Below are 23,603 nucleotides of genomic sequence, written 5' to 3' on the forward strand. Positions count from 1 at the left end.
TATTCATCAGCATTGTATGTTTATGATATGATTCTTGCCTGCATAAATTGTGCAACACTTCCATTTGCCTATGTTGCTCTTAACCTTTCTGATCCTAAAAGGAATAGTAATTGGTGCCTCTATTTCTCATGCTTAATGTTCTCTTTTAGCTTATGTGCTTTGAACCGCAGATTAATTACTTATCTTCTTTCTTCTTGGCTTATATATTTCATTAGCATAAGTGCCAATAATTCCTCGGTTTCATTCAGCACATGGTGTTTGTTGTAGAATATTCAAATAAATTCATGGCAAGCTTCATCTCTAACTGAATTGTTCGTCTGTGATAAGGTTCATTTTTCTTGCCCACATTATTACTTGTTGGTGTATGAATGAAGTAGGCAGCTTAGAAACTAACGCTGGCAGAAACATGGCACCCATTCCTGCTTACCAAAATTGGATCCCCGATCCTATTCAACTTTCGGAGCTTAACGTTTGACCATATCCACTTCAACTGACCCTATTTTAAATCAATTTTAACTAAGGTTGTTTGAAGTCAAAAACTATCTAATATCGTTATTTCTAAAACCATATTTTAGAGTTTTGCTCAACTCTTTGAACCACAAAAAAAGGTAATTCAGAGTGATTTGTGTGACCCCATTTAAAACCATTGTATTGTAACTAAGGTTATTTGAAGTCAAAAACTATCTAACATCATTAGTGTTCCTGAATATTATCTCTAAAACCATATTTTAGAGTTTTGCTCAACTTTTTTGAACTACAAAAAGGTAATTCAGAGCGTTTTGTATGCTGATCATTTGGCCTTTAATTTCATGAACTTGAATGCCAAAACCATTCCATATGTTTGTATAAAGTTTTGGAGTGAATTTGGATGGAAAAGTGATTTTAAGATTCACTTGCACTAAATTACAGCACCTTAAAATTAGTATAATTTCACTCAAAATCATTGTATCTTGATTCGTCTAAAGCCAAAACTATTTAAAATCATTTGCATGTCCTCAAAATGAGTACTAAAACAACATTTGAGAGCTTTGGTAAATTTTTAATATTAAAACTATATTTTACATCGATTTCAACCCATTCAAAGTTGAAATTATATCGAATTGACTTTCTTTTATCATTTTGGCCATAATGATTTGGAGTCCAAGTCCAAAAATTCAATTCATTCTATATGTTTATAGAATGTTTTGGAATGAATTTGGATGTGAAAAATAGTTTCAATAACCATTGTAAATTAGTGCAAACTCGTTCAGAGCCATCGAAGCTTAAGTCGTTTGAAGCCCAAAATAACTACTAAATCACCTGAAACTCTAGGATTTTAGTTCTAAAATGATATTTAAGAGTTTAAGGATTTTGTGAACCTTAAAAATGATATTTTATAATATTATAGTTTATTGATAACTATAATTGTGCCCCCCTAATTTATGGATTTGAAGGGCAAAAAAAAAAAAAAAAACCCTTCTATATATTTATAGACATTTTCAGAAAGAATTTGGTTAAGAAAATCATTTTGATGCTGATTTACACTAATTTTGAATGAGTATGCATTGATTTTAGGCCTTATGGAAAGTGAGCGTGACACCATTCAGAATTTGTTTGAATTAGTGTAACTTATGTAATTTGAAGATAAAAATATGTAGAATACTTCCAACTCTAGGAATTTAGTTCTGCAGTGATATTTGAGATAATGGTATTTGAAATTTTTTTGGAATTTTAAATGATAGTTTACAGTGATTTCAACCCATTGAATCTATGGAGGGTCTTTTTAATTAGTTAGCCTCTACTTCTGAGGATTCAACACATTTATCCAAAGTTTTGTAAATAGAGATGGAAAGAACCTCTCTAACATTGCACTATATTGATTTTGAATAGGATTACATTCATTTGCATTAATTTTAGTCCCTACTGAAAATCTATGTAACCCTAAACGAATCGAGGTAACTTAGGTAAGTTAAAACTAAATACACATAAAAAGACCTAAAAACTTATTTTTGAAATAATTAGTAAATTTTTTAGCCTTAAAATGGCATTTTATATTGATTTCAACCCTTTGAGAGTTGAAATAATGCCAAATGGTGTTTTTAATTAGTTAGCTCATAACGTTATGGATCATAAGGCCAAAAACCCTTCCATCTATTTATACAAAGTTTTGGATAGAAAAATCTCTTAGAGTTTGAGTTACAATGATTGATTCTGAATGAGATTTACATGGGTTTAGACAATAAAAAATCAGTATAATCCCATTTAAAATTAGTGTGACTCGAGTCATTTTGAAGTCAAATGTACCTAAAATCAACTAAAAATTTTATAAATTTAGATCTATAACGATATAAAAATTTTAAAAAAATAAACCTTGAAATATATATATATATATATATATATATTTCAAGTTTGCCTACCTATGTCGCGCACCCATAGCTATACTCTACTTACCTACCTATGTCAATTGTGTTTCAAACTTTTTTTTTGAGTATCACAAAGTTTAATTTGGCATTGTTGCAATTGGTACTCCGATATTGGCTTGAGGCATTTCCTCATAATAACATTTACATCCTGTTCTCGAATCCTAGGTCACCCAAGAACTAGATTCACAAAGTTCAATCAACAATTAAGAAGAAACAAACATACTAATTTAAAAAATAGAATACTAATCTTTAAAAGCCATGATCTTGGAAGAACAGAATACCAGAATGATTTTTTTTTTCTCTTCTGAAGAACATTAAAAAAGCATATCTTAAATAATTCTAACAGTAAACATTTTAGTGCTGGCTATCCCAAAAATCATAAGTAACCTAAGAAAATTAAGTAACAATATCTTAAGTTTTCAAGATGTAAATGCCGTAAAACAAACAACATCTATTCAGGAAAATAGTGAGGATGACAAGTAATGTCCCCTTCAAGATCATTTAGCTCAGTCATGGTGAGAGAACTGCTGCCATGTCCAATTGTTTTGTTTGGGTTGATAGGAGAGTGCCTCCTATCACTTCTAGCTTTCTTGACATGTAATGTTGAGCTGCAGCAGTCTTCATTGACGATGAACTGGTTTCTACTGCTATACTGTAGTGAATCCAAAGGACTCCGCTGTGGCAATCCCTTGTTTCCTCTGACAATCTTAAGAGAGAATAATAATTGAAATAAGATGAAGGAAGAAGCTTAAAAATAAATAAGAAGCTTCAACAAGATCAAGCTTCATGAAATGATATTCTGAAAAAGAAACACCCTCTTCACATTTTTTGAATGTTTTATGTTTCTTTTCTATGTTCAAAGAAGGCAGAAGACATATATCTTACATGATTCCCGGATGTTGGATTCCTGTAGATGAATAAAAAGTCCCCTGCTTGAAGGCAATGTGCTCTGACAAAACGAGCTGATCATGGAAAAAATAAGAATGAGTTGTTGTCTAGAAACTATGAAGTTGTTCTTCCATACCTGTATTTTCCAATATATACATTCTACTCTTGTTGTTTGGCCAAAACCTATGAATAGTAAAAACAAAGGCAAAGAGTTACGTATTAATCATTATAAACACACACACACACACATACATACATACATACATACATACACACGCATATATATATAAAATACAGTATTTGTGAAGATTACAGCAACTTATTTATGATTTGCTACCAGTAAAAAGTAGTGTTGATTAAAAGCATCAAAAGGACAACTTCGATTCTGTTTAAGCAATCCTTTCTTTTCTACCTTGTTGCATGATCATCGGCATCAAGCTCAATGAACATAATTTACATCAAGAAATACCTGAACTTGAACTTCCATGTAACTGCAAGTGTCATGTCATCCATGTCAAGCAGGATCCCTTCTCTTTCAGATAATGGAGGAAGATAAGCCTCAGCCTCCCTCTACATGTAAAATTATCTCACAAAAATGATATTATAACAAACTGTAAAATTTGAGGAAAATACTAAACTAAACAAGTTTGTTAATGACTAATTTATCAACTATTAAAAACCTTCTCAAACTGTTTTCAAAGAGAAATGACGAGAAAAGAAGTAAATTAATATCATACCTTTGGTAGTACAATTCTCCCAATGTTTGAAACATCACTATTTGTCAACTCTTTGCATAAGATCATTTGCAGTTCTTTACAACTGAATTCCTACTATTTTAAGAAACTTCACATCAATCTTGCATACTATAAAATGTGTTGGCTAAGCACTAGAAGTGTTATCCTTCATGACAACATATGTCAGAAATGTCAATGGTTCTACAAATTGCAAGTGGCCAATGCACAGAACAACATGCAAAATCAGTGTACATGAGTAGGATCCATATAGGAGTCTCTCATGATTAATAAATGGCAAGTGATAGTGCTAAAGACGAACATTAACATGGAAAATAAGCTTACAAATCATCCAGATTTATGTGCTACAAAGGATCAATCAATTAATAGTCAAGGAACATCAACATAGATAAGAAAACTTAGTCAAATTTATGTGCTAAGAAGGAGATCAACTAATAAAAAACTCAAGGCCGCTTGAACTACAAAAGAGAAGCAAGTCAAAGTACACAATTCCTTACTTCTGATGCGAGGTTAAACATCTGATGATTTGATATTTGAAGCATTCCTAGATGACAGTTCTCCAATGTCGGAATCGCTCTGCTGCTGCTGTTGCTCATCCACTCCTGCCACAACATTCTTTTTCTTAGAAGCAGGCAATTAATTCCAGTTCTTTTAATACACAGGAATTTCCGTATGGCTACCTCTTTATTCTCATCCATCATATTCAACATATCACTTGTGACAAAATTCATGCACGAGCCATTATTTGGCACCGGAAAGACAATGTTTGAGAGCATTTCTTGTAAAGATCTAGAACTTGCTTGAAGTACTGAAAAAAGAAGTTTCAGAAGTTAAGCAAGAGCTGCCTCGAAAACATGATGTTAATATAATGAGTATCATGTTTAGTGGTAACTAAAGTTCTAGTGCAGGCATGTCAGCCAAAATTTATAGTGATTTGTGTAGTCTCAAGTAGGTTGACTATGCCAATGTTAGTTTCCAGGACATCAGTGGATCATGGAATGTGCAACACCTATACAGTCACAGACTAAAATATATTTTAACCAACTAATCTGTGTGACTGTCTATATTTCAGCATAAGTTCTGATGAAAAATAAAAATTACAAATTCTATCGGCAGTTTTGGACAACTGAAACATTAAGATACTAATTGTAGTCATAAAACAATACAACTTAGAAATAACTCCCAATCATAAGTCAAGATAATTCACACAAAGAAAAACATAAAACTTGAGTGAGAAGCTCATACCTGATTCAAAAGAACCATCATCGACAATGTTTTTCAAGGTGTTTATGGGTCGCATCAATCGCAAAAAAGAACTAGGAGGATTTTCTCTGACATCGCTCGCGAAGTTTACATATGGAACAATATCATCATGTGGGAAACCTTGATAAAACTTGAGCTGGTTATTTGTCACCCTTGCTTGCCCTGCATTATTTTCTGTCAGATAAATTGGCAGTGAATTGAATTCCATGGTAGCTTAGGAGAGTGCACAGAATGATAAATATAGAAAACAATAAAAGTATGAACATAACATTATTATCTACTCCTGCATGTTTTAATAAGCTGAATATAAAACTAGTAAAGAAAAAGCTGAAGAGGAAACTGAAAGATTCCTAATTGCATAGTATGAAGTAGACAACAAGAATGCTTGACAAAATACAAGAAGAGGGAGGACTTTTGATAAGATCAATCAGTCATGTGATGATTGATCATTCAAGCCTCACCCACTTGAACATGTTGTGATTCAAGAACAGAGTTCTACTGAAGCATATATCGGTTCCTGACAAGTCCAAGCCGAAAAATACTACTTGAATTGACTGAAAAATATCGGTTCCTGACAAGAAGTAATCACCAGTTGATACTTGAAATAGAAGCAAGACCATTGAGGCACTTAACACCATCATATCCGAAGGAAAAGTGGAAACTAAGGATGATAAAATTAAAATCTCTGAGCAAATTCCAACAGTTGACAGTGTTGTCATATTAAACATGTGTCAGATATAAACCTTTCCCTATCTCTTGAATTTCGATCGATATAATCGTATACGAAAAAGATTAAACCTATAGATGAGACATGATCTATGTTGAGGCTTTCTTTTTCTAATTGCTTAATTTTTTTAGATTTTTTTTTATAACCAAATTAAATTCCTTATGAGGGTATTACACCAAGCCATGAGTTTCGATGATGCATGTGTTTAATCAAAAAGATCTATGCAATAAATGTTCTAAATCTGGTTCACATGTGAACAATTTGCAATTAAGAGGGATGCTAAAACTTAGTCTCGGTCTAATAACTTGAGCTTGTGGATTATTGATCATGCAAGAAAAATCTTTATGGTATCTGATTGATATTCTTAATACTCACCCTAAAATATTGTTTATGAATATGATTTATACTCTTTGTTAAAAGGCGAACTCCAACTGAGGACACTTGCAATCATTTTTGATGCTTAGTCATACTCATATAACTAATGGGTCATTAGCGGCCTACTTAAAAGCTAACCTGAATTCAACCGGAAACCAGGAAACAGAAACCCTGCAGCATCGCTCTCCTTGTCACAGCCCCCTCCATTTCCATTTACCTTTCTCTCATTGCCCCAATAACTCAATGCTGAACCTGCCGGGGGTCTTGGTAGTGCATCTCTACCGCCGCCGTTCTGCACAACGCCACTGCAGCACTCCTCAGCCGAGTGGCCGGACCTACTCGCGCCCATTCTCAGCTGAGCTTCACAGTCCTGATGCCCAGAAAGCATAGGAGAATGCATGCGTGCAGACTAGCGGCGGAGTCGATCCGAACCTCGGCGCAGACGTAGGTGATGGAGACCATTATCTCGGTTTAAAGGAGGAGAGGGATTGGCGGGAGGAGTTCGAGATCGCGGTGGGAGGCGAAACGTCGGCCGCGGGCCGTTCTTTTTCGTGCCCGCGGCCATTAATGCCAATGTGCACGAAGTTTAAAGCGAGGGGGGTGGGTTGGGAAGAGAGGTGGGGTTGAAGTTGGGAGTAGCAATCTCGGATTCGCTACTTCGGAGCCACGTAGCGGTGTCAACTCGCATGGATGGAAAGGTGACACGTGGGACCTTTGGTGGAGGAGGCTGAGACGCGTCAGAATTTTGTGCCGGTGGATTACCCAAACGCTGCTCTAGGGTGCATTGGGTGACTGGAGAAACGTTTCCCGAGCCATTGGGCGGAGGAAAGCGCAGTCTAAAGCGCGATACAAGGCCGGCGGGGTCGAACGGGCGTGTCGCTCTTGAAGATGATTCTTCTGAGTAAAAGGTTAAGGATCCAACAAAGTTACATTATTCTAAGAAAAAAATAATCAACTAATTTATTGATTGATTAAAAAAAAATCAATTTTATTAATATGCCAAAACACAAAAAAGATAATTTCAGCAGCAGCACAACATTCGGAAAAAAATTATTCAAACTGGTTTGTGAAGCGGTCCATTGGGCTGCGACTTCCAATAGACCATAGTTTGATGTGCTAATGAATATACCAAAGTTATATGTGGGAAAACCATAGTTTAAAATACAACTCTATCAACTTAACGAAAAGACACATATGGTCATGATCTCAACAAGCAAAATCTAATTAAAACCTCTACTAACATTGTTTTGCTCATAAAAAAATATCACGACTAAGCATCTCCAGCTAACAACAATCCCATGCTCAAATCTATATCAGGAGATAAAACCATAGTATAAACTTGGGCAGATATCTCTGTTTACAAATAGCTTAACTGCTGTTGGGACTCATGGTTTAAGCTCAAATACATCACGGTTGGATTAAAATGAGTCACCTACTACTTTTGTAGAATGATCTGCTCTATGGTATTCTCTGCTACCTTTAGAAGCCAATAGGTACCTCCATTAAGAAGCTCATCCTTCTTACCAATTCAACAAGATGCGATACAAGAGAAACTGCATGTCTCGACACTAGCATGCGATTAGTTAAATCATCATCGGTAAGTAACTTGAGGATCTCACATCTTTACTGCTCCTGCAAAGAGTTACTGCAACAAGTTACTAAAACAATCACAATAGAACTATTTGAGATCTTTTGGCGCACTTGAGATTCGTAAAAAATCATCTCTTACTTCAAATAGTAATATTTAAATCTTTATTTATGATTTTCAATAGGATGTTTTTAGGTCTTCTGCTATCTCTTTTCGTTTCACTAATTGTAATTGTTTTATATATTTTAACTCCAACATTGATAGGTCTCTTATATATTTTTGATAAATCATATGATTGAGGGTTCGAAACCTCAACCGATACATATATATATATATATATATATATATATATATGAAGATATCAGCTAGTTTAGTTGGTAAATACTTTGGCAGTACATCGCAAGGTCCTTGACTCAGATCTCGTCTTCGCCACTTACCCTTTGCAACAAAAAAAAAAAAACATTGATAGGTCTCTTTAACACATGTCGATACCATTCTATTCTTTCTCAATTGATTCTCTATTAAAGCTATTACGAATGTAAATATTTTTTATTTTTATCTATCCTTAGTAACCCACTAATCAATCTACCACAGCATTCTCATCTCAGTTATACAATTTTTTTGTTTATATTATTTCTTAACTATCCAACGCTTAGGACTTGTAGAATTCTTCTTTTAATCTAAAAGAAAGGGTCACTAGTCTAATAATCCATAAAGCATCACTTGTATCCATAGTTCATCAAGTAGTTAACAAGCTTGTCAAGCAAATATGACGCTGACAGGTTCGGTGTTATGCACAGGTTAGTAGTTTTTTCACTTGTATTGCCAATTCCACGGTAACAACTACCCAAAACCAAACCTTTATACCAATCTTCAAACGTGATTTTAGATTCCTTGCATTTATCGTTGCAGATAGAACCATACTATAACTGTATCACATGCATGCATGTAGAGATTTAAGGTATCACCTAATTACTTAGGAGTTCAAAGTGAGACTAGTAACTTCAATCATTCGAAAGAATCTAAATAGTTTGGAGTTGCAGAATAAGTAGAGAACTTATCTCATTACTTCCTTTGAGGTAAAGAAGGTCACAATTAATATCAGCTAGACATGATCATCCATTTGGTACCTTTTAGCGAACAGCTTACCTCCATGTAGGGATGCGTCTGCATCAGGCCGGACCTCGACAAGCCTCCCGGTACGCATTCCTTTGTTCCGGTGTCCGCTTGCTGAAGATCTTTCTTCAGCGTCACCGAGTAAAACTCACGGAGTCGTCTCCCCTCAGAATCACACTGGGGTATATCCATGTTGTCGCGACCCAGTTCCACCCGTGTCCATGAAATGTTCCACCTTTTGCCTTGGCAAATCACCGTATTTGCGATAAAATTGTAGATCCTGCACTTGCCCTCCTCATCCCCAGCATAACGATTGTGCACCGTGGATGATCTCGGCCACCCCGTGACAGCACAGCTCCACCACTGCAGCATGGAGTTGGTTCTTGCCACGAAACGGGGCCGTGATGCCTTCAAGGTACCTCACATAGCGCCGTTCGTCAGCCACGATCAGCATCTTCCCTGATGGCTTTGGAGATGAAGCCGAAGTGGGGTTGTCGCGATGCGGGCCATTGTCATCGGAGGGAAGGCCGGGCTTGCGGTCGGTATGCGCGACCGTGGCTGCGGCGGATAGGGAGGATGGAGTCCTTTAGATCGGCTCACGGTTTGGAGAGGGGAGGGAGAGGAGAAGAGGGGAAGCAGAGGAAGAAACCATCGGGATCGGAATAAGGCCGCGAGGTGGGGGGAGACGAGTGCGGAGTGAAGGAAATTGAGAAATCCGATAAAGCATCGGATGCACATTCTTCCGGGTCGGATTCAATCGTCGGAATCCGTTTTGCACGGAATGGATAACAGAATTTATGCGTTCGTTTCAAAAATGTTAATTCGGATTTCGGGTCCATCTTCCGGGTCGGATTGAATTCGGTCTCCGGATCTCTCAGTTTCAAGCGGGTTTACATATACCGGAGTTCCCTTTCGCTTCTTTCTCGTGTTGTTCATCGGCCACGCAGGATCGGGAGAACGAAACAATGCTGGCTGGCGGTTTTCTCCCTTCTCCATTCCCAGCTTTCTCTCGGTCGCCTCCTCTTCCTTATGCTCTTTCAAGGAATTGTCTCCGATCATGTAACAGCCGGCATGTGCTCTCCCACTGCGCCCAAAACCGCGGCAGCAGCAGGACATGTATTGCGACCCGTTCTGCCGTTTCGAGAGGAGAAGATGATGATGAAGAAAAGGAAGGAGAAGGGGATGGGCGTTCTCCCGGAGTGGCGAAGGGGTCGGGGACGTCAGCACGAGGGAGGCGGCTGCTTAAAGTGAGGGAGGAGAAGCGCAAGAGGGAGTACGACCGCATCCTCAACTACCCCTCCTGGGCCAAGTCTGTAACTTTTTCCTTCTCTTGACGTTTAATTATTTTAACTTCTTTTCCTTTAACGAATTGGAGAAGGAATTATACCTTTTTTGCTATAAGCATGAATGGTTTTGTCTGATAGCTGGCTAAAATTGAAACTTTTGATGCGCAAAGTTTGTTTGACATAATGTCTGTTTGACTGTTTATTGGACGTTCACCTACGGTACTTTCTTCTTCTGCTTACCTGTAATTGTAATTTTATTTCTGGTGTCTTCTGCATAGTTGACATGCTTTGCCAATGCAATCATATTAATTCTTCTTTCTTTACTGCTATTAAGAAAAAAAAAAGAAAATAAATTCTTTACATGATAGTTTTCCACACCTGAATATTTAAATTAGCGATTAATTATTTTCAAGATGGTGCATCAATACTACCTTGTCACTGTGTTTTCCTCTGTGTTAAGGATATTAGAGAATGCATGCAAAGATGATGCTGAACTTCGTGCAGTTCTTGGGGATAGCATTGGGAACCCGGAGTTGATGAGAAAGAGGGTATGCCATACAATATCTACATTGCATGCTTATGAAGGAGAACAATGCTGGCTGTACCTGACAGAACTTATCTCTGTACTTAACAGGTTGAGGAAAGAGTTCGGACAAAAGGTAGAGACTTTCGCAAGTCAAAGACAGGATCTGTTCTTGCTTTCAAAGTTAGCTTTAGAGAGTGAGAAACATGAATCTATTATTTTCTCTTCTGTTTCTTTTCTGTCATTCTATGATTATTTTGTTGACCAGATAAATAGTTGGTAGAACTTCAGTAGAAAATGAGTGGCATGTGTTTGATGATGGTTTCCATGTGAATTTCTTTGCTGTTTGGACTAGCTATTATTAAGAAATAAGAATTGTGGATAACTTCTCTGTCTTGCTTAATATAACAAACATCTGTGTACTTATTGTATAACAAAGTAGAAAGAAAATGTAAATGGTTATATATGGATATGAGGGCTTATAATCTATAATTACTAACTAATAACTAGACATTATTTTCACTGTTTTTATAATTGCAAAACTTAAATAGCTAATGGAAGTATAAGCACTATTGTCTTCACTCCTGTGTATCAGGCACAATAGGCATGTATTGTATATTCTAGATATTGTGCAGGACTTCTGCTCTTTTAAGAATATGTATGTGCAATCATGATTACATTGGAAAGGAAACAATCACCATTTTCATTTTTATAGATCATGTAAAAAAAAAGAATAGGTAGTAAAAAGAAAGGTAATCATTCCCCCTTTTCAAATGTGCTATCATTGTATTACTTATCATTTTGGGAGTGCTTGACCTTCCTATTGCCCATATTGAGCTAGTGTCACAGTACAGTAAGGTAAGATAAGGCCACACCGTTAACAATCTAACCCAAGAGAAATTTTATATGACCATATTGTTGGAACTAGATAGCAATCAGAGACCACTAAAGATAACAAGATATAAACACAATGGCAACACAAAACTAAAGTAGATGATAGCTGATGGTGACACCATTTTTATTGTGCACAAGTATATTAGTGATCTACTGATTCTTGATTTCTGTCTGTATATTTTGAGTGAGCTCTCTACTTGATTACTTTTTGTCTCTATTACTAGAGCTCTTTACTTGATTTCTTTTTGTCTTTAATAGACATCTTTCTGTTTGGCTCTACTGAGTGCTTCTCTTTCTATTCTATGCAGTTTTAATCCTTTAGACTCATTCATATGGTTTGAACTTTATGGTGCTCCATCAGATCGTGATGTTGACCTTCTTGGTAGTGTAAGTTGATTGTTCTAGCAGTTTAGCATTTTTCTTCATCCTTTACCTGTGAGATGGTGCTATGCATTCATTTATTTCTGATTCAGGTTATTCAGTCATGGTATGTTATGGGGCGTTTGGGAGCTTTTGACTCTTCAAATTTACAGGTAGCTCAAATCGAACATGTGACATGATGCAGTTTCCATAAGTTCTTAGGTTATGTAATTTGTAATTTTTGAGAAGTTCTCGGACAAATTATTTTGATCAGTTTGTCTATCCTACTGGAATGAAATCAGATATAGGATTTCTGATGGATCATATATAGATGGAACATAAGTATTATCTTTCAAGTTGAAGCAACTGGAGCTTAACCTTGTGCCACCATTATTTAAGACATAGGAAGAGCAAAGCTGAGGAAGGACCAGTGCATTTATCAAGCTAATCATGGGAAACTAGATATCTCCGGTAGTATTATGCATCTCAGACAATGAAAAGTGTCTATAAGCAAATCTGTAACTACTTTTACCATTATGGACTTGAGTGTTAGTATGTCCCAGGTACGACTCTGATAAAGCTACTCATATCTTCTTCTTTGATTTGAATATGCTGCCACTATACTTGGTAATCAGCACTGTTTAAATAAAATTATGGAATGTTATTCAAGATGCATTAGGCTTGTAAGAAACCAGAAATGACTATCATGAGAAGCTCCATTTTCACATAGGAGTAATCTAAATAGGACAAATAATTCACATGGGAATGTTTGAAGTCTGCAGCATGTTGGTTGTCCAATGCAGCTTTCCTAGAGACACAGGAGCCAGAAGACAATAATGAGAATATTGCAATCTTCCTTTACATTTTTTGTGTTGTTTTCTTGTTTGGCTGTAACTCTCTCTAATTTGTCTACTTCAGTTGGCCAACTCATCCATGGACTACAATCCATTGTACGACTCTGATAAAGCTGTTCAATCAATGTCTTCATCCTTCCATGATATTGGTGATGTTGAATTTCAGGACAACTGGGGCAGGGTTTGGTAAGGAATTTCCCGCAAAGTATTGCCACTATCAAAGGATATCTTCCGTTTGTAGCCTGCTTTCAGTTACCTTGTTATTTTCATTGCAGGGTTGATCTTGGAACTTCTGATTTCTTTGCTGTGGATGTATTGCTTAATTGCCTTACTGTATTGAGCTCAGAGTAAGGCTCTCTTTAAAAAGATGTTTCTACTTACTGTGCTATTTCAGTTTAATGCTTAAAGTTACAGTTATTCTCATCAACTATTTGATTGTAAGCCTAGGAAAATCCTTTTACATCTTAATATTTACCTGCCGGTTTGATTAACAGCTTTTCTCATTTGGAAATGGAGACACCCAAGATTTCCTTGTTGATTAATCAGTTCCTAATCTTCTGACAAAACCAAAGTTTCAGAACAGTGGCATAAGCAGCGAAAAAAATTACAAAAAATTGTGTATCTACCCCCACTCTTATGGTTGTACGAGATTGAGTTAACATTAGATCATAAAAGACAGTGAAACTAAATTGATCACAAGATATGATGATAGTATAATTTAACTCCTGATCTGCACTTAGCAATTTCGGTTAATTTTTATGTTCCATTCATGCTCATCAGTTGTTCATCTTGGTTCTGTCTTGCGGGCAGATACTTGGGTATCCAACAAGTGGTATTCGGTGGGCGACGAATGGGCGACTGGGAAGAGGGCATGATGAGTGCAGAGTACGGATACAAGCACTTCAAAATTTGAGATGAAACAACACAAAGAAGCTGAAGTACAGATGAAAGAGTTTCACGATGTGACTTTATATCAGAATCTCAATTTCTCAGGCTAGCCAATTCTTTTGAAGCTGCCTAGTGGGAAGACCATACGGAAATCAGATGAGAATAAAGACCAACTATTTTAACAATTTGCTCTTTCTTGTGAAGCATGCTCAAGGAATAGCAGAATCGAGCTTAATTGGATCAGGGAGAGGTAGGGCTGTAAGACTTGCTTTTACATGGAAGCTGCAGTACAGATTGTGTTGCATTTTGCTACGATAGTGCAAACAATTTACTGTACACAAATTTGGCACTGTATTGAACGTTTGAAAGCACCGCCTCTAGTTTTAATTTGGAAGAAGGTGTCTCTTAACCGCGATGTATAGAGATGTGATATATTGATGCACATACAGATAATGATGTGAGTGATTGAGTATATATATATATATATATATATATATTGATTGGAATAATATATATAATAAAAATCAATGATGTCAAAGGTAAATGAATAGTGGGATGATCGTATAATAACTTCTTTTGTCAATTCAAATTCTAAAATTTATCCAAAGTTTTCACAAACGCTAGTTCACCTCGTTCAGCACTAATTCAAACCAACAGTTATGCCTCATTCGACTAATAGTTATAACTCAACTATATACTTTAAGATTTTCCACTCCCCAACCAAGGCATTCTCATGCTTTTACAATATATTTGTATATAGTTAGAAATTGTATTGGGATAGAGCTGAAATTTCTTGAGACTCGGGAGTAGAAACAGAGGATCTTGACTGGATGAGGTAAGATCAAGCAAAGTGCCTCAAAAAAGCATGCTTGCCTATTGTTTATGGTACATTTAGCTGAACCGTAACGAGTGCTATAATCACAACCAATACCTCGAACCGATAACAAAGAAAATATGAGGAATGAATGCAGTCTATAACTAACGGCTAACGATAATCTCACAATGTGGTGACTCATTCCTTCCAAATTCCAACTGTGCAGGAATGGGGGTACATAGTTGATGGAAGAAGAACGATTGGCAGCAGACGGTTCAGGAATTCGGGCAGTGAGATCTATTGATTTTGCTAAAGATTTTGAGATATTTTACAGTTGACTAGCGAGGTCAAAATAGGTTGAAGAATCGCCTGATGACATGACTTGAATTGGCAACATACAACTTCTGATGATAGTTACGGGTTAAAGCTATTCTTTTCTCAAAAATTATATATATATATATATATATATAATTCATCCGCCAGCCGTCCCATTCACCGGACCAGGACGCTTCGCGGTGCGAGGGAACCCCTCGGTGGGGAAACAGCAGAGAAACGGAATCCCCCGTTGCAACTCCACCAAGGATCTGTTTATCTAATCGCGGTGAAAGTCTTTGACTCATATTTTGCAACAACCCAAAGCCGCTCTTTCTAAAAAGCCCATTCCCACATTTTCCTTTCGCTGTACCCTCATCATACTCTTAACTAACCGTTCCTAATCCAATAACAAAATTATTGAAATTTAAACCACAATTATTTCGTATAATAAAGCTGGTCCGAAGGGATAGAGGACCGATGCGTCTCCTTTCTCCTTTCCCAAGGGAGTGCGCTCTTGAGCTCCTCTCGCTCTCTCCCGGTCTAACGCTTCGCTTAGGGAGGAGATGGGCGGACCGCTGGGAGCGATCATAGGGCGGTGCCCGGCGGCGGCCGCTTCGGGCGGCAATGAGGACGGGCGGATCGGTGGTGACGGTGGCATCATAAGGCACAACAGGAAGTGCAGGGATTTGGTGTTCCTCATCATCTTCATCGCCTTCTGGGTGGCCATGATCGTTAATTCCAGCTTTGGGTTCAACCAAGGAAACCCACTTCGGTAATTCTTCTCTCTTTCACCTCTAAATCCCGCATCTGAGTCTTTCTCTCGTTCAAGGAAAAAGATGATCTTTTTCTTGGGTCAAAAGTTTCTTTGTCTCTCCCTTTTCCCCATCTCACCCAAAATGTTATGCTTTGTGGTGAAATCGTTTCTTTCTTTACGAGTTTGTTGCGATTTCTTAGCTGCATTGCCTCAGATCATCGGGTTTGTTTGTGAAGCTGATGTGAAGAAGGTTGAAGAAACATGTCGAGAAGAAGGTTTTGATGTCTGGCTCGAGCAGCTTGTTACGGACGATAGAATCACCAAATAGCGAGATATCCTGCTTCATTCTTGTTGGGTGTTTGGATTCTTGTAGTTCATTCGGGTGTCTTCTTCTTGAAGCATATATTAAGATGCTGAAAAACTTTTACTGCATTCGTCTCTTCTGGAAGTGGAATTTTGGGCTTATATTCGCATATTTTCCATCTTTACGAAGTCATACATCTATTTTGATGGTAATTATTCTTCAAGTTTGCTTTTTCTGGTAATCCCTTGATCGACCGAAGAAAACTATCTGATGCAGGCTTATGTACGGGCTGGACTACAAAGGAAACATCTGCGGGAACAGGCATGCAGACCCTGACTTGCGTGAACTGGAGGTCAGATATTGGCTAAATCCTAACCAGGTCTACCAGTGTGGTCTTAAGAATAGCCAGTTCGATCTAGCTGATGCAAAGAGCATATGCTTGATGGAATGTCCTATTCCTTCGGAAGATGGTATCAACTGGGTCTGTGATTACCCAGAGGGAGACATCCGCCTCTCCGTGGATGATTGGATTGACAGGGACTATGACTACTATGAGTACCTAACAACAGAGACGAGGAATAGTTCTCTGCAGCTCCAAGGCCCATGCTACCCTGTCATATTTCCAAGTGTGAATGGTAAGTATTATAAATCTTTCTATAAGTGATTTTGCACTTGCTCCATGAAAGAACATCGATTTGCTATCATTACAAGGAACCAAAAAATTCTGTTACTTGCTCCTTGTGTTTGGCTTTTGTTCCTTGAGCTTTGTACAATACATGCTTCTCAACGAATGGTTGTCTGCATGGTACCGATGTCTATGCAATGGCATATGTCAGGACCAACAACAGCATGGATGATCCATATAGATGTGGTATTTTCTAGGATGCCTTTCAGAGTATTTAAATGGTTTTTCTAGTTCTTGTCATTCGGTGATTTGGATTCTTAGTTTCGTGATAAACACATTATGGCAAGGGCCATCTTTTCGTGCTTAAGTTGCATGCTTCGGATGGCGTTGCATGTATCATCATTGTCAAGTGTTCATTTTCAAAATTTCATCATACTATTATCTTTATTAAAAGAACAGTTAACCAAGTTACGTTCTTTTGTGACTTTAGTTTACTGGAGCTGTCAGTTTATTGCGCGTGCATCAAATGTTTCTTTGAAGCAGTGGCAGCAGATGGGCGGTGTTGACATTGATGAAAACATCATGATAGATAAAACTATTCATAGAGCCATCAACTCTCCATCAGCTGTATTAAAGGTTGGTGATTTTGTCAGAGACTGGTAGTTTCTGCCTTGAACATATACCCTTCAAGTTTTAGTTCTGTGGTTCTGCTCTGAGCTTTCTTGCTAAAAGTGACAATTTAGATTAGAATGACCTTTTCATCTAAATGCTGATCTAGATCACCCTATTCTTTTCAAATGTTCAGGAAACTCCACTTTTACCAGTTGGGATAAAATCCTGGAATGCAGCCAGCATTGGGGGATGAGTTTGATTTCTATTTGGTGTTAAAAAAAGAAGCTTAGAGTTTTTCGAAATAAACCCTTCGTTTTTTTTTTTTGAAGTGGATATGGATTATCTCATACTTCATTATATTCATGTTGAACGTGGACCCAAAATGACACTTATCATATAAGCACAACCTTACTTGTCATATATGCATTATCATTCTCTTTCCCCAAGAGTACCTCATCATCTGATTGAAACCATTGCTCATGAAATTTTCTGCTATGCAGAGATACATGGCAGATATTTGGAAAGCTGGGCCTGTCTTAGTTGTCTGCGGAGGAATTCTACCCCTCTTTTTGTCCATTATCTGGCTATTGATGATACGCCATTTTGTTGCTGGAATGACTTGGATAACAGTGATTCTCTTCAATGCCCTTGTAATATCTGTGGCAATGCTTTATTACAGAAAAGGTCAGATGTACATTTCCCACAAATGCTTTTTTGTAGTTGAGCAGTTATTATGCTGCATGTCCTGTTGACCAAATGTTTCTAGTACAAAATTGTTTGATGTCAACAATGAAAAATGGCCAATTTATTCATTTTCCAAATGTAAATACATCTCATGATCGAGGCTATGATTATACATTTCCATCTTATTTTCTAATGAAAACTTTCTTCTTAACTATAAGCATTGAACAGAAGTGTTATTTGATGTTTTTCAGCTGGGTGGATTGGTAGTGATGCCTTATCAGTTGTTATTGGTGAAAGCGACCCCTACGTTCACATAAGTGGCCGGGTTTGTCCCTATCATAAGACAAGCATTTGGTAATTGTCTCTTTGTTTTGGCTTACTTCAAGCGTCAATGCAGGAAATAAATCACCTTCATGTTGTAGCTGTTCTTATGACAATAGTCATGATTATTTCCTTCCTTTCTTCAATAGCGATTGTCCGCCGACTACTTATAGCAACATCTGTTTTAAAGGTAATTATGATTTTGAAAGCAGCTGAATCTGCAACTACAATTTCTTACATGAGCTGGCAAAATCCAGTTTGCTTTGTTGAGCATCTTCAAACTCACGTAGTATTTCAGAAACATCATGATCAGGATTTTGCAATTGGTATCTTCTTTATGCATTTTAAGAATAGTATGCTTCATCATGTAAAAGTAAAAGCTAACTTCTCTGTGCTTATTCAGGTTGCAGCTAAAGTCATAGGTGAAGTTCAGGCTCTTATAATTTTCCCAATACTGCCATATGTTATCCTTGCAATATTCTATGTTTTCTGGTTTTCTGCTGCCCTTCATCTTTTCAGCTCTGGCCAGATCCTAAAAAATGATTGCAATGTTAATTGCTGTTCATTTGACCTGAAGTCTAACAAGGTCAATTGTGATAATTGTTGTGGCTATAGTATCCATTACACTCCTCATATTGGAATATCTATCCTTTTTCACCTATTTGGATGTTACTGGGCAACACAGTTTATCATTGCATGCTCATCAACTGTAATTGCTGGATCGGTTGCCTCTTACTACTGGGCTCGTGGTGAGATTTCGGTAAGTAAAGCTGCAATTTTAGCTGTTTGAGACTCAGGATCTGTTTATATCTATGCAGGCACAATTCTGCATGCACTTAAGCTCACAGAGTTCGGAAATTTGAAATCTGGAAGTGTAGTTAAATCTTTAATAACTTCAGAAATTATATTAGTGCAAAAGTGGTCTGGTCATAACTTGATAGAAATCCTTGAAGTTCTCTTGCATCTTAAATTATTGTTATCTGGCTCTTGGGGTTCTTAGTAAATCCTTTTTTGTTGGGTGGATACCAGTCCAGAAATTAAAATCCTTGAGTGTAACAATATATTTCTATTTCAAGAAACACAGATGTCTTACATGTTTTTGCTTTTTATGTGTGTTGGCCCAGACTGGTACGAGTCCAGGACCCAAATTAAATATCCTTCAGCATAACAATAATTTAAAGAAGCCACAAATATCTTGCTATATTTTTTGTTTTTATGGTGTTCAGAATTCAGATGATGCAATGTCTTTATCTACCTTATTTAAAGAACATCATACTGTGCAACATGGAAAAGTTCAAATATTTATTGAGCTCAGCATGAACCTTATGATATTGATTATCCATTTTCTCTTGTTATTCCATTTTTGGTAGATGACTCTCTTAATTTGAATGCAGCAGGAGATTCCATTTCTTCCTGTATTTTCTTCAATGAAACGGCTCTTGCGATACAATCTAGGATCTGTGGCACTTGGTTCCCTTATTGTATCAATTGTTGAATGGGTGCGATTCATACTTGAGGCTTTACGCCGCAGGATAAGACATGGGGATCCTGCTCCAGTAACCTGCATTGAAAAGTTGATGTCCACTTCTTCTCAGTTCTGCTTAGGATGCATTGATTGGACCATCAAGTCTGTGAATCGTAATGCATATATTATGGTAAGATTTTGGATAGAAGCTTGTACTTCACGTCCATGCAGGACATGCAACATTTAATATTTCTGCCTCTAAAGAGCAGATAAAGCTTGCTCTCTTGTTCCTTAATTAAGTTGATTTTCAATTTGCGAAGTACTTCATAAAACTGATATGTCAATCAATTTTCTTATGTTCGAATTTCTTGTGTCCTTGGTGTTGCAAAGAATCTCAGAACTTTGACGAAGGCTTGAAAGAGCCTTACTTTCGACTTTGGCAACATTTTAAATGTCATTTGCAATCCCCTCCATAACTGAATTTTCATATTTTCTATACCAAAAAGGACAGATGAGGGAGATTTCTTTATTTCATTATTACATCTTCATTTGAGTGTATATAGGAGTTAAAGCAACTAACATCAACCACAAATTTATGATCATCACTAACTAGAATTAGTGCGACATTGTTCATTTGCAAGTCCTAGCGTGCTCTATATTTAAAATATTTTGTTTTATGGCAAACTTATATTGGTCATTTTTATCACACAGATTGCTATCACAGGAAAAGGATTTAACAGAGCATCTGCTATTGCTACTGGGTTGATTGTGAACAATATATTGCGCATAGGAAAGGTCAATGTCATTGGAGATGTGATTCTTTACCTTGGAAAATTATGTGTCAGCCTCTTTTGTGCATTATTTGCATTCCTCATGCTGGACACCCACAAATACAAGTCCGCCCATAACAAGATTTCATCCCCTTTGTTCCCTGTTCTGGTAAGTTTTCTTTTAAAATGTTACTTCCAATTTCTTTCGATTGCCTGGTTCCTGTGAGTTATTTTGTTGAGAGTTGCATATCATTGCACAAACCATACTCGATTGAATTTGAATTTCCGTAGAGACAAACTTGACCAATGCGCAATAGAAAATCAGCAAGACATCAGGTCTAGGATAGTCTTGGAGTATTTTATTTGGTGTATGGCATCAGAGGATTGCTTCATGATTCCTCAAGTTTGTCTCGGAAATAGTTCATGATTTCTCAAGTTTGTCTAGGAAATAGACTTATCTGAATTTTAATGAACAGCTCCCTGTGAAACTTGTTGCGATCATGCAGTGGTAGCGGCATAATATGTGTGTCAAACTGTCTTAAATCACTCTAATTCATTTGATGAGATTTCCGAAAGTTTTTCTCATTTCTTAATTACTGACAAAGGATGCAAAGCCAGCTATTGGATTTACGAAGCATTTTGCTTCATGCATTTTGTGCAATATGTCGATCGTCCAATATTCCTAATACATAAGAATTATAGTGACAAAAAAAGTTTCTTGATCCCTTTACAAGATTAGTTAACATTTATGCAACAAAGATGTACTTGGGATAGGAGCGAATAAGGAAAATAAACTTAAATGTCTTAGTTTAGGAAATTAAATTCACTTCTAATTTAACTATCAGTTTAGTCAAAGTGAAGTGTCTGCATAGTGGCATGAGTACAATTAGAGTAAACAACTTGCTGGTCAAATGTTCTTGGCATGGTCATGGGGTCTGTTTCTTGAAATCTCGAGTTCTTCATTCTTGTAAGGCTTGTCTCCAGACAGAAGCATTTCCTGCTGGATTATAATTATCCTTTGTTCTTGGAGATGTAACTTGAAGCCCAGAGTAACATGCTTGCATCTTCATGTAGGTAAGTTGGGGGCTTGGCTACGTAGTTGCAACGCTCTTCTTTGCAGTGGTCGAGATGTCAATTGATACAATCATACTCTCCTTCTGCCAAGATGCTGAAGAGCATCAAGGAACTGCACAATATGCACCTCCGCTGCTCATGGCAACACTAGATGGGCAAGGAGAGATGCAGAGACTGACACAAGGCTCTTAGGCTTGCGTATCATCGCCGAGTTTACCTGCCCTTTTCCGATTCTTCTAATCTGTTTTATTAATTATTGTGGCATTTCATTTGTATTATTCCAGTGTGATTTGCCATTTCCTGTTTAAGCCAACTATCCAACATATATGGTTTCGAAGCCCTTTTTGTACCACGGGCACGAGAACCTCTTGGGACCAGTCATGATGGCTATAAAGGACTGTAAGCACCCTCTTGAGCGACCATATAAAATTCTGTTATTAACTCTATTATATATATATATATATATATGGTAGAATCCAAATGTGTTTTTATTTTTGATAAAGTGATGAAGCTTGGGTGGTGGTTACTTCTACTGTATAATGACCATTCTATCAGATGCTGTCAACTTACTACACATTATTATGCTGCCTGTTGTTCATGCACATACACAACAGTCCTCGAAAATTTTTTGTGACACTTTGTACAGCCAATATCAGATACTATTTCAAATAAACTTAATCCTCCAGGACATCCATGTGGATTAATGCTTAACCTGATGCCATTTGAATCAACAGAATGTTTTTCAATGTAGAACTGATTGTGGAGATCTTATTTTGATTAAAAAAAAGTGAATCGATATCAAAATAGTACTTGAATATAAAAAAATTATATAAATGATTAAACATATTATCATTTTTCAATGGTATCGTTTGGTATGGGTGGTACGTATCGGTCCGATGGCATATCAATACGCGGACCGTTTGGTATTGTTCGGTACATCGGTACCGTATCGTATCGAGCCCAATTTTGATAATTAGTATTATTGGAATGAGAAAAAAAATAAAGATTTAATATGTATTATAATATTAATGACTTAAATATTATCAATAAAAATATTATATATTATTTAATTTTTTAGCATTTGATACTACATAGGACATTGGATAGGAGCTTATTGCTGGTTCGATGCTATGAATGAGGTTAAAGGTTCATTTTAGTCTTAAAGCTTCATTTTAGCCTTAGCCTATGTGGTTTTTGTTATAGATCAGTTAAGTTTCTATGATTTACTTATGTCTAAAATAATCCTTAGATTTTTAAAGATATAGTATATAAGTCTCACTCGTTAAATCTGAATTAATAGATATAATGATACATGTAATTTAAGTTAAAAAAAAAAATTCATTTTAGCTTTGTGATTTTGGTTATGGATCACTTAAACCTTTATGATTTTGTTTGTCTAAAATAATCTTTACATTTAAAAAAATGTAGTATATAAGCTATTTATGTCAAGTATGAGTTGACAACATTAGAATCGACTTACATGATATGCTGTCTTATAATAAATCATTAATATAATTATATGTATAATTTAATTTTTTTTTAAAAAATTTTATTTTATCGAGGAAGAGGAAACGATAAAGGCGTAGCGATAGACGAAAGCAAAGGTAGAAATAGGAGAGGTTAGAGGCAGAGGTGAGTGAAAGCTAAACCACAATGTCGTATGCATAATGAGTGAGGGTGCATGAGAGGACGAAGTGGGAGGCGATAAGGAGAAAGAGGGACTAGGATACCATTGCATGCTTAGCGTTGGATTTGTTGATACACATCCATCCGAGGTAAGATCAGAAGCTCGAGTGTGTCGTTAGTGCAAGAGAGGCTACGTGTGTATGATGCCTTACTAAGCAATAACAACTTGGTACTGTTGTTGGTGGTCGCTTCCACGACGATGTTTCCTCCCGTCATTGATAGTGATCTCAATTTTTTAAAATTAAATTATATGTGTTATTATA

General features: G+C 36.7%; 3 protein-coding genes and 1 long non-coding RNA gene across 6 annotated transcripts; 2 read left to right on the plus strand and 2 right to left on the minus strand.

Annotated features, from left to right (window-relative positions):
- Positions 1-2,798: 2,798 nt before the first annotated feature.
- On the minus strand, positions 2,799-6,994 carry LOC108952358 (uncharacterized). Its single transcript, XM_065141739.1, has 9 exons — positions 6,546-6,994; positions 5,288-5,467; positions 4,723-4,850; positions 4,540-4,644; positions 4,028-4,117; positions 3,760-3,860; positions 3,427-3,473; positions 3,288-3,364; positions 2,799-3,108 (listed from the first exon to the last, which is right to left on the minus strand). Exons 1-9 carry the CDS (start codon positions 6,805-6,807, stop codon positions 2,854-2,856), a joined length of 1,245 nt encoding a protein of 414 aa, XP_064997811.1. The 5' UTR covers positions 6,808-6,994; the 3' UTR covers positions 2,799-2,853.
- Positions 6,995-7,608: 614 nt separating this feature from the next.
- LOC135632340 (uncharacterized) lies at positions 7,609-9,788 on the minus strand. The gene is made up of 2 exons (XR_010494682.1): positions 9,145-9,788; positions 7,609-8,039 (listed from the first exon to the last, which is right to left on the minus strand). It is a non-coding gene; the product is annotated as an uncharacterized LOC135632340 (long non-coding RNA).
- Positions 9,789-10,044: 256 nt separating this feature from the next.
- Positions 10,045-14,331, plus strand: LOC135633248 (uncharacterized). 2 transcript variants are annotated; one of them, XM_065142509.1, is made up of 8 exons: positions 10,045-10,420; positions 10,858-10,945; positions 11,032-11,117; positions 12,123-12,201; positions 12,288-12,347; positions 13,093-13,214; positions 13,304-13,375; positions 13,839-14,331. In XM_065142509.1, the coding sequence occupies exons 1-8, from the start codon at positions 10,077-10,079 to the stop codon at positions 13,939-13,941; spliced, it is 954 nt and encodes a 317-aa protein (XP_064998581.1). In that variant the 5' UTR covers positions 10,045-10,076; the 3' UTR covers positions 13,942-14,331. The 2 variants fall into 2 exon arrangements, with proteins under 2 accessions (XP_064998581.1, XP_064998582.1); XM_065142510.1 differs by having other exon boundaries at positions 12,297-12,347.
- Positions 14,332-15,520: 1,189 nt separating this feature from the next.
- Positions 15,521-22,095, plus strand: LOC135633241 (choline transporter protein 1-like). 2 transcript variants are annotated; one of them, XM_065142472.1, is made up of 10 exons: positions 15,521-15,817; positions 16,380-16,738; positions 17,219-17,364; positions 17,841-18,024; positions 18,276-18,349; positions 18,422-18,535; positions 18,749-19,105; positions 19,740-20,000; positions 20,522-20,749; positions 21,655-22,095. In XM_065142472.1, the coding sequence occupies exons 1-10, from the start codon at positions 15,609-15,611 to the stop codon at positions 21,844-21,846; spliced, it is 2,124 nt and encodes a 707-aa protein (XP_064998544.1). In that variant the 5' UTR covers positions 15,521-15,608; the 3' UTR covers positions 21,847-22,095. The 2 variants fall into 2 exon arrangements, with proteins under 2 accessions (XP_064998544.1, XP_064998545.1); XM_065142473.1 differs by having other exon boundaries at positions 19,743-20,000.
- Positions 22,096-23,603: the final 1,508 nt, after the last annotated feature.

The sequence above is a fragment of the Musa acuminata genome, chromosome BXJ3-3 (genome assembly GCF_036884655.1).
Source record: "Musa acuminata AAA Group cultivar baxijiao chromosome BXJ3-3, Cavendish_Baxijiao_AAA, whole genome shotgun sequence".
NCBI classification, from domain to species: Eukaryota; Viridiplantae; Streptophyta; class Magnoliopsida; order Zingiberales; family Musaceae; genus Musa; species Musa acuminata.

Bases quoted from the DNA above. Each gene is read 5' to 3' on its own strand.
- LOC108952358 (XM_065141739.1), bottom strand. From the start codon at position 6,807: ATGCATTCTCCTATGCTTTCTGGGCATCAGGACTGTGAAGCTCAGCTG. The intron at 3,861-4,027 runs GTATGATATTAA...TTTTACATGTAG, and splicing joins GGAGAATTGTACTACCAAAG to AGGGAGGCTGAGGCTTATCT. The intron at 3,474-3,759 runs GTATTTCTTGAT...TACTATTCATAG, and splicing joins ACATGGAAGTTCAAGTTCAG to GTTTTGGCCAAACAACAAGA.
- LOC135633248 (XM_065142509.1), top strand. From the start codon at position 10,077: ATGCTGGCTGGCGGTTTTCTCCCTTCTCCATTCCCAGCTTTCTCTCGG. The intron at 10,946-11,031 runs GTATGCCATACA...TGTACTTAACAG, and splicing joins CGGAGTTGATGAGAAAGAGG to GTTGAGGAAAGAGTTCGGAC. The intron at 13,215-13,303 runs GTAAGGAATTTC...TTTTCATTGCAG, and splicing joins GACAACTGGGGCAGGGTTTG to GGTTGATCTTGGAACTTCTG.
- LOC135633241 (XM_065142472.1), top strand. From the start codon at position 15,609: ATGGGCGGACCGCTGGGAGCGATCATAGGGCGGTGCCCGGCGGCGGCC. The intron at 17,365-17,840 runs GTTGGTGATTTT...TCTGCTATGCAG, and splicing joins CTCCATCAGCTGTATTAAAG to AGATACATGGCAGATATTTG. The intron at 18,350-18,421 runs GTTTGTCCCTAT...GCGTCAATGCAG, and splicing joins ACGTTCACATAAGTGGCCGG to GAAATAAATCACCTTCATGT.